This window comes from Myotis brandtii, unplaced genomic scaffold (genome assembly GCF_000412655.1).
Source record: "Myotis brandtii unplaced genomic scaffold, ASM41265v1 scaffold523, whole genome shotgun sequence".
In the NCBI taxonomy this organism is placed as follows: Eukaryota; Metazoa; Chordata; class Mammalia; order Chiroptera; family Vespertilionidae; genus Myotis; species Myotis brandtii.
The window spans coordinates 109,287-119,082 of NW_005369902.1; the positions used below are offsets into that span (position 1 = coordinate 109,287).

Below are 9,796 nucleotides of genomic sequence, written 5' to 3' on the forward strand. Positions count from 1 at the left end.
CCGTGTCCCTGGGTGACGCAGCAGGTGAGAGGTGGACGAGCAGGGTGGCAATGGGGACACAGGCCAGGCCGGCGATGGGTGAAGAGGAGGGCTCCCGAGGGAGGGTGAGGGGTGCTGTGCCATCCCAACAAGGACACTCCCGAGAGGGAAAGGGGGAGCCGAGAGGAACTGCCTGGGACAGGAGCCCTAAACTGGGAGGCCCGATAATCCTCTGCAGAGGGTGCAGGGGACGGGGTTTGGCTTGAAATGTGTGTCACCATGAGGGAACTCAGCTCACCCGAGGGTAAAGGCACTGACAGAAACAAACAGGGGCCTTGGGTGTGGCCACTTTACAGCCATCTCTGTGGCTTGCTGGTCCCCAAATTCTCCCCTTTCCGATGGTCCCCTATCAAACACACCGTTAAAGAGAGGATTCTGAGACAAGCCGACTGTGTCTCCCTCCCCTGCCTCCTCTAGATCCACAGAGCGAGACCTCTGAGCTCAGCCAGTGAGGCCCACCCAGAGAGTGTGGAGCCGGGCCAACGGGCCTCAGGTACAGCGGCTTCGCTTAGGGCCCTGGCACATGCCGGGCCCCAGCGTCGGGGTCGGGAGGGCTCCCCTTGGGGCCAGGAGGCCAATCACAGACCCATCCACCAGAGGGGCATGTCCCAGTGTCCAGCGTGTGGTCTGTCCTTTGGGCTGTCTGTCTGTCCAGGTGGGGGATTCATCAGGCACAGGAAGTGAGTCCAGAGCTGGAGACCTGAGACCCAGACTGCTCCCACCTGAGGACAGGGACCTCATTATATCACAGCTGCCCCCCACGTGTCCACCTAGGCGACCAAGATCTCTTGTTCTGGGTGACCAGGCAGGTCCCCCAGAATAGGGAGTTCCTGGAGGTGGACAGCCCCGCTCCGTAGTTTTCCAGAAACTATGACAATTCCTGCCTCGCAGCAGCAATGGGAGCCCAATGGAGCCCTGAGTGTGTGCCCAGGACCCAAGCCAAGGAGGCCATCGCCAGAGTCACTAGGGTCTAAGGCAGCCGTGGGCAAACTACGGCCCGTGGGGTGGATCCGGCCCGTTTGAAATGAATAAAACTAAAAAAAAAAAAAAGACCGTACCCTTTTATGTAATGATGTTTACTTTGAATTTATATTAGTTCACACAAACACTCCATCCATGCTTTTGTTCCGGCCCTCCGGTCCAGTTTAAGAACCCATTGTGGCCCTCGAGTCAAAAAGTTTGCCCACCCCTGGTCTAAGGGCATGAAAGGGGCCAATGGATATTCTTGAGCTAACAGGGGAGAAACCCTTCCTCTGCCAAGGTCAAAGGCAGAGTTCGAGGGGACCTTAGAGACAGTTGAGTCCAATACTCATTTTACAGAAGAGGACACGGAGGTCCCGAGAGGGAGGGGACCTGCCTGGTCACCCAGAACAACAGCGCCAGAACCAGGCCCTGCCAGTGACCAGCACCAGGATACATCCTACCCCTGGAGAGCTCACCATCTCCCAGGGTGGGCATTCCTTATCCACAGGCGAAGGTTTTATTCTGCCAGGTTTCCTGAGCTGCTCGGACAGGTGAGGAAGGGGAAGACCTCCCTGAGGTCTGCCCTGAGAATCACCTCCAAAGGCGCTGGTCCCAGGGATGCCAATCCACGTGGACCCAGAGCCCTGTGGGATCCAGACGCAATGGCGTTCTGGGCTCGTGGCCCCACCCAGCGCCTGGCACGTCCCTAATGTGTTGGTGACTCAAAAGGTGGCGGGTGGGCAGCAATCCTCATCTCCACGGCCTTGCCTACCCCTACCCATGCCCACGTGGCTGACAGCACACACTTTTCTTCTTTTTGAAAAGAAGAAGCAAACCCCGCATCACCAGCTACACCCAAACACCCAGGTTCCGAGACACGACCAAGGCCCACCCAGGGCTGTGGCACCCTGACTCTTACTCTGCTTCTCGACATACTTCCTCTTTTCACAACCAGCCTAACTATAAAAATAACAACCACGAAGTGGCCTGGGCACACGGCTTGGTAGCTAAGGAAAGTGAGAGCTGAGCAAAGTGAGGTTCAGAGAGATTAAGTCACTCACTTAAGGTGCGGCCAGTGAGCGATGGTGCCTGGATGGGGCCCTGGTCTGTGTAACTCTGAAGTTAGCGCTCATGCCTCTACACGGTTTGGCCTCCCTGGCCTGGTTGACCAGAAGCCCTGAGAGGCAGGGCTGGGCCCGCCTGTACAACCGCAGTTGCTTAAGCTCCTGCAGAAGGAGTAGCTCCAAGCAAATGTATGCCCTCTTCAAACCAAAAGCAAGAACAGGCCAAAAAATATTCACTAGAAGGATGGGGGAGATCTACTTCAGGAAGATTCTGCCAGTTCCTCAGCCGCTTGACCACAAGACAGGGGATGAAATAATGAAATGGAAGTCACATTCTACCCCAACATGCAGATTCCCCCAGGCGTGCTCTATGGTTAGCAAAGCAAAGACTCAGAGCGCAGACAACACCCGTTCCAGGCGCTCACAGGAAAGCTGCCTGATCCCAGCCCCCGGAGCCTACCTCGCAGCCCTCGGGCCCAGGCTGGTCCAGGCCTCGTGCTTCTCGTAGCACCACGGGCGGTGGGGCCGTGCCCCTGGAAGCCTTGGCCGTCACCCAGCTCCACAGGCAATGCATGGTGAGGGGCCGAAGCCCAGGGTCCCCGGCAGCCCTGGCCCCTTGTGCAGTGTCCCAGGGAAGGACGAGGCAGGGAGAGTTTTTGTTGTCATGACTGTAGTGAACAGTCACTGCAGCCAAAAATAGTCTGTGCCTGGGAGCTGGGGAGTCAGCACATACCTCTCAGAGCAGGTGCTGGTGTGAGACGCGCAGGCTCCAGCAGGCCTCGCTGCAGGGGGCCAGGGACCCAGGCGCCCAGGATACCAGGCCACAAACAGAGAGGGTTTTCCCTGCCCCGCTGCCCCCTCCAAAAAGCCTGACCTGAGTCAACAAGGAGCAGGATGACCATCTCCCTCCTCCTGGTGAATCATCCGGGGAACCCCCACCCCCACATGAACTGCAGCTGCCCCCATTCCCCTGCAGCTCTCACACGTTTGGGACTGGGTGGAATGGACACCCACGGGAAGAGCCGTACAAACTACTGGCCATCAAAGCTCATGAACTGTACACACACAAAACAGTGAATTTTACTGTATGTACATGAAAAAGCAACGTACGAGGTTCAGGAGCTGACAGTGGCCAGAGGGGTTGTGGGGAGATTTTTTTTTTTAGCTTTTCTATATTTTCAAATTCTCCTACAATGAACATTTGTCATTAGATTTACAAAATGTCACCTGAAAATAAAATTTTAAAAAAGGAAAGATGCTCAGGCACTACAGAGGGAATGTGCAACATGGTCCTGTCTATGAGAACTTGAAGTGTGTGTGTGTGTGTGTGTGTGTGTGTGTGTGTGTGTGTGTGTGTGTGTTCATGACCCCAACTTTGTAGCCAGACTTCCTGGATAGGAATCCTGGCTCTACCACTTACGGTCTAGAGGACCTCGGGTCACTCACTTTCTATCTCTTTTGTACGGGGGATAAAAGCATTGCCCCCTGCTATGGACTAAACGTTTGTGTGTCTCCAAAATTCACATGCTGAAACCTAATCCCAATGTGATGGTATTTGAAGACGGGCCTCCGGGAGGTGGCTAGGTCACGAGGGTGCGGCCCCAGTGAATGGGATGAGTGCTCTGGGAAAAGACTCCAAGAGCTGCCTGGCCCCTTCCACCACGTGAAAACACAGCAGGAAGATGGCCATCTCTGAACCAGGAAGTAGGTCATCATCAGATGCCAAATCTGCTGGCACCTTGATCTTGAACTTCTCAGCCTTTAGAACTGTGAGAAATACATTTCTGCTGTTTATAAGCCAACCAGTCTGTGGTATTTTTGTTATAGCAGCCTGAGGGACTTCCCCTCGGGAAATGGGGCACAATGTCACCCTTGAACCCCCGAGGGGAGAGCCAGGAGACCCATCTCCACGGAGAGCTGTGGGGAGGGCTGAGGTGGGTGCTGCACTGGCAACTGTCATTGCTCTCAGAGAGAGAGGCTATTTGTGCATGCTTCTTCTATCAGCAGGGCCAGGGTTATGGAGAGCTTCTTCCCTAGAACTGTAGCTGAAAAATAACAGGGAAGGCTCTGATTGGCTTTGCTTTGGTCAGGTGCTCATATCAGAGCCAATCCTAGGGCTAGGAAGATGGAGAACTCCAGTTGGCCCAACCTTTGGAGCACGGTAGAGGGTCTGAACATCAGGGCCAACTGCGCTCAGGAAATGGGTTCCTGTCAGAGGTAGAAGGTGCCAAGTGTGAAGGTATAGTAATTTCCAGGCAGAGGGGAAAGAACATACAAAGGCCCTGGGTTATGACAGGAAACAATTTTACATTGTTTCTGGGGAAGAGAGAGGAGGGTAGGAGACGACATGGAAGGAGGCAGATGCCAAATATGTCAGGGCTTTGAAGGTAATCAGGGTGTGTGTGTGGAATTTTATGCTGAGTGCAACAAGACACCAATGAAGGGCTGTACTCAGAAAACGAGATGATGATTGGATTTGGCTCATGAAAAATGAATAAAGGGGAGGGCAAAAGTCGATACACAGAGTGATGTAGGTGCTATTGCATAGTCCATGCAGTAGCTAGGGTTAGCGGGGTGGCAGTGGTAAAAAAAAAAAAAAGAGGCACAGACTTGGGATATATATTTGGAAATAGAGCTCATGGGATTTGCCAGTCCATTGAACGTGGAGGTTGAGGAAACGGAAGGATTCAGAAATGACTCCTCAGTTTCTCGCTAGAGCAACTGACAGATGAGTCAACAGGCTCCGTCAGAGAGGCAAGGGACTTGTCCACGATCACATCACTGGCAAGTGGCAAAGGCGAGATTTTGTCTGCCTCCCAACACCAGGTTCTGGGCTGTCTAATTCCAGGGGTCAAGCTCTTAAGCTGGCTTGTTTTCCAATCTCACTGCCTGCCCAAAGGTTCACAGCTGGAAGCAAGGGCCAGTGAAATTTATATGCTGATTTTGTTTTTTAAAAAAGGAAGGGTAATGAGAAAAGAGACTTTCGCTTTATAATAATTAAAACAGTGTGGTGCTGACACATATTTCCCAATATCTAGCTGTTCTAGAGCAATCTTGCCTTTGAGGCAGGCATTCCCTGGAGGAGGAGGGACAGACAGGAGCTGACAGCCCAGGAGCTGGGTGGTCCCAGAGGAGGTTCAGGTGCACACCAAGCCAACGCCACCTCACAGCAGGGCTACAGCACACAGTCTTGCTCAGCCCAACCCATCCCATCACCAACAGAAGCCAGAGGCAGCTCTGGAACCCTAGGCCTCAGCAGGTCAGCAGCAGCCAAAGACCCCCCCAAGAGGCCCTTGTAGTTCAGCCTCTGCAATCCCAGATGAGAGCTCCCGGGACCACCTCGGCCCTAGACACCAAACTCTGGATGAACTCAGCCATTCAACAAGAACACCTGCTCTGTAAGTGCCAGCCTGTACAGAGCTACACTCATGATTTTTCAGATTTCTAGACACCAGGGGCACCCCTACTCTCAAAGCTTAAAACAGACACTTTGGCTCAGGATCAGAAAATGACATCACTTCATTCATTGGAAAGAGTGACGGATGCAAGTTCCGTAGGGACGGGAACTCAGGTGCAGTGCCTAGAATAGTACCTGGCACACAATAGGCGGTAAATACACTTACCGAGGGAGTGCATGACCGGACCAGGAGGGAAAACAGGATAGGCCCTCGGCTCTGTACCTTGCCACATCTCATCCTTTCCTCCCTCCGGGCCGGTCAGTTTGCTTTGCATTGTGGGTATCTGCAGATGTGTGTGCCCCACTACCCTATAAGCTCCCCAGGGCAGACTGCAATTTGCTCATAATTAATCCCCTGTGATAATGAATCGGGGTATAAGCCAAGTTATCCATGGGTATGGAATAAATAGATTTGAAGGAAAAAGGGGATCGAGGAAACAAAGGACAGAGGGAGGAAGAGAGAGAGAGAGAAAGAAGGAATTGGGGGGGGGGGGGGTTAGAGAGGGGAGTGAGGAAACAAAGGACAGAGGGAGGAAGAGAGAGAGAAAGAAGGAATTGGGGGGGGGCGGTTAGGAAGGGAGAATGAGGAGGGGAAGGGGAGATTGAGAGAGAGCTCAATTCAATTATACAACTGTACACGGTAGCCCCAGGCTGAGCTATTCTGGGTAAGATGCCAGATGACAAAATCATGTAGGAAGATAAGCCTGGCTTTGGAGTCACAAGGATGTGAGTTTGAACCCCACCCCAGCTATCAGCTAGCTGTGTGACACCAACAGGTCACTCAACATCTCTGAGCATCCGTTTGCTTAGCCATAAAATGGGGATCAGAGTGTCTTCCCACCCCCACCCCAGGTGTAAGGATTAAACAGGATGGTATACACCACCTTGCAGTTTGCCCCCTTCCTTCCATACCCCAGCCTCAGCTCTTCTCCTGGCTGGCTGGGGACACCAGCAAGCCAGTCCCCTGCCCAGGCCTCCTCCCCGCTTCCTAGGTGGGGAGAGCTCTGTGGCCCATGCCCATTGGGCTAGTACTGAGATCTCAATTCCTCGGTACCAAGTTAGCCCCCAAGCGCAGACCCCCGGGGTGCGTGCCACATTCTGAGGAGGCTCCCAGCTGCCAAAGAGCAAGACTGACACAAGTTCGGCCTCTGGCTCCCAAAGGGAGAGGGTGGGACGAGAGGAAGAGGGTGGGGAGGAGAGGCTAGGAGCGAGGCAGCAGGGTTCATGGTGACTAAAGCTGCACCTAGGAGCCAAATCCCAGTTCATTTTTCTAGTTTACTCTTACACAGCCTCCTGCTCCTTACCGCCTACATTTGGGGGGAGGTGGGGGGCCAGAGCGATGACCCCTCCCAGACAATGGGAAACCAAGACTGTAGCCGAGGTCGGGGAGAACTCTTCCCCCTCCTCAAGAGAAGCCTGGTTTAAGCATGGGAATCAAGGATAGGAAAAAGGAGAAAGAGAAAACTGCCCAGTCAGGGCCACAACAAAAATCCTTACCGGACCCACTTCCATCTTCTGTTCTAGAAAACACCGCCAGTGCGAGCGGACTCAGGGCCTGAAGCCGGGCTCTGGCCGGACTCCCGCCGAGGCAGCACCCACCTCCCACCTCCGCCGGCCAGAACTGATCCCAGCCAGCGCCTGCCACTTCCTTTAACAACTTCCAGCGGGGAAATCGCTAAAGAAACACATGGCCCCATGCCAGCAGGCTCTGAAATCACTTCCCCAGCTGCAGCCAGAACACGAAGCTGCGAATTTGAGTGTTTAACCTGTGGAAGGGGGTGGTGGTGGAGGACACAGTCCGTGTGTGACTGGATGTCGAGGGAGGGAGGAACCCGGCCTCCACCCCTCCACGCGGGCGATCCTCATCCCCGCACCCACCCCCACGGCGGATCCAGCCTTCTCCCTCCTGGGAGTTTGACTTTCCTTAAAACAACCCTACCGTTCTCTCTCTCTCACACGCACACACTTCAGTGATGGCCCAGATAAAACCCCAACCCCTGCACTTTCCACGAACCCACCTGTGACCTCACCAGCCTCCTCGCAGACCAGGCCGGTTCAAACCCTTCCCGTGAGGTCAGCACCAGCTCTCAGACCGCGGGGTCTTTGCAGGTACTGTTCCCTCCGTCTGGCGTGCTCTTCCCCTCCGGCCTGGCTAGCTCCTGGTCCCTCTCTGACCTTCCCAGGCCAAGTTCGCCGCCACATCCCACAGACCCCAGGCCAGCGTCGGTCAGGGCACTCGGTGCCAGCTCCGAGTATGTGTTTCACCCCAGCCTGTGAGCTCCTGGGACCAGGGAGAGTGTCTTGTGCACGGGGCCCCACCAGGGCAGGCTTCAGACCTGCACGGCCCAATACAGCAACAGCCATACGGCTATTTAAATTAACATTCGTTAGGATAAAACTTAAATGTTGGTTTCTCAGTCACACTATGCAAATTTCAAGTGCTCCATGGCCACATGTGGCCGGTGGCTCCCACGTTGGACAGAACAGTATGGACGTTTCTGTCATCACAGAAAGTTCTATTGGACAGTGTCACTTGCCCAAGGTCTGATAGCTGGGTCAACACATAAAGGCGCCTCCCAAGTCATCTGTCTCCAGCATCCCGGAAGAGGGAATGAAGCAGGAATCAAAGGCCATGCGTGTCAGAGGCACCGCAGCCAGCGTTGGAGCTGCAGAGGGCTGAGATATGACTGCGGGGGGGGGGGGGGGCTATCAAGAGCGTAGACAGAGCCCCTGCATCCACCCAGAAACCGGGAAACAACCACGGCCTCACGGCCACTTCCACATCCGTCCCCTCTCATCATCCAGCAGAAAGGCATTATTTCCTGGAAACTTTGTGACCACAAACCAATGACCACAATCTAAAGCCAAAAGCTGAAATAATATTTAGATAACCCCAGAGAAATGGACCCCAGGAGGGCGATGTTGAAAAGGAAGAAGGAGATGATACACACACATCTGGCTACACACATGTATGATGTGTATATTTGCCAGAGAGAAATCAGGGCCCCAGTCAGGAAGCCACGGAGGGTCAAGTTCGCAGAGAACTCATCAAAGAGGTCGAGGGGGCAAATCCCACCACACGAAGACCATCCCCAGAGGCCCTGGGGAGCACCCCAGGGGTAAATCACTGAGTACTGACCACACCAGTTCTGAGGCGCTTCAGCACCAAGAACTCGGCAAAAGAAAACTGTCAGACTTCATGGATTTGGATACCTTCCCCCCCAAAAAAACAAACAAACAAAGGACAGAGAGACAAGAGACCCTGTTTTGGTTTTTTTAAAAAATAAATATATTTGTATTGATTTCAGAGAGGAAGGGAGAGGGGGAGAGAGAATGAGATAGAAACACCAATGATGAGAGAGAATCACTGATCAGCTGCCTCCTGCACGCCCCACACTGGGGATCGAGCCCGCAACCCGGGCATGTGCCCTGACCGGAAATGGAACCGTGACCTCCTGGTTCATAGGTCGGCACTCAACCACTGAGCCATGCCCGCTGGGCAAGAGACTCTGTTTTAAAGTCTGACATCTCCAACCTCCATTCCATGGCAACTTTCAGTAACTCCTTCCCCAGCAAATACTTGCCAAGGGCTCCCCAATGGCCAGGGGCTGTGCCGCTGGGCACACAGCCTCTCCTGGGCACAGGCCGGAGCCGTCTATGTGTTCCTCTGTGTGCACAGGTGGGCACTCCTCAAACACAGTCATCTCTGAGATAGCTTGGAGAAATCTCTCTTACTAGTCTACTGTGAAGAATGAGATGGATTTGCATGCACTAACAGAGAGATGAGAGTAAGACTAAAACCTGCACAAGGATATATATTCTGTGATCCCATTTTAGCAACTCTAACAAAAAAGGGAAACAAATATTTACATACCTATTTATACATAAATAGAAACCATGTGGTTCCCTAGATTGGAAAAGCTGGTGAAATCCAAATAGATTTTAGAGTTTAGTAAACAGTAATGTATCAATGTTGATTCCTTAGATTTGACAAGTACACAGTGGTAGTGGATGATGTTGATGACGGGAAAGTGGGTGAAGGGTTTATGTGGGAACTGTACTCTCTCTGCAGCCTTCCCATAAACCTAGAACTTTCCCAAAACAAAATGGTTATTTAAGAAAATAAACAGTGGTTTAGACTTCTGCTCAGAAGTCCAAGGATTCTGTCTCTGAGTCAGCTTTGGAAAGGCCTGGGTTTTCATGCTGTTTGGAACTTTGATTTCTGAAATCTGCACATATATTTGATGGGTGGAATCAATTTTTACAGACAGCA

General features: G+C 53.0%; 1 protein-coding gene across 11 annotated transcripts in view; it reads right to left on the bottom strand.

The window, feature by feature from the left end:
• The window catches only part of KSR1 (kinase suppressor of ras 1), a 106,945-nt gene that overhangs the window by 44,339 nt on the left and 52,810 nt on the right, over window positions 1-9,796 (bottom strand). Inside the window, exon 1 of one of the 11 annotated variants that reach the window (XM_014548855.1) lies at window positions 7,021-7,125. The exons of 9 other annotated variants lie outside the window; for them this stretch is intronic. In XM_014548855.1, the coding sequence (XP_014404341.1) occupies window positions 7,021-7,035 (15 nt within the window). In that variant the 5' untranslated portion in view covers window positions 7,036-7,125. Of the gene's footprint in view, window positions 1-2,526; window positions 2,550-7,020; window positions 7,126-9,796 lie in introns of those variants that run through there. One more of the 11 variants, XM_014548850.1, reaches the window with a different exon arrangement.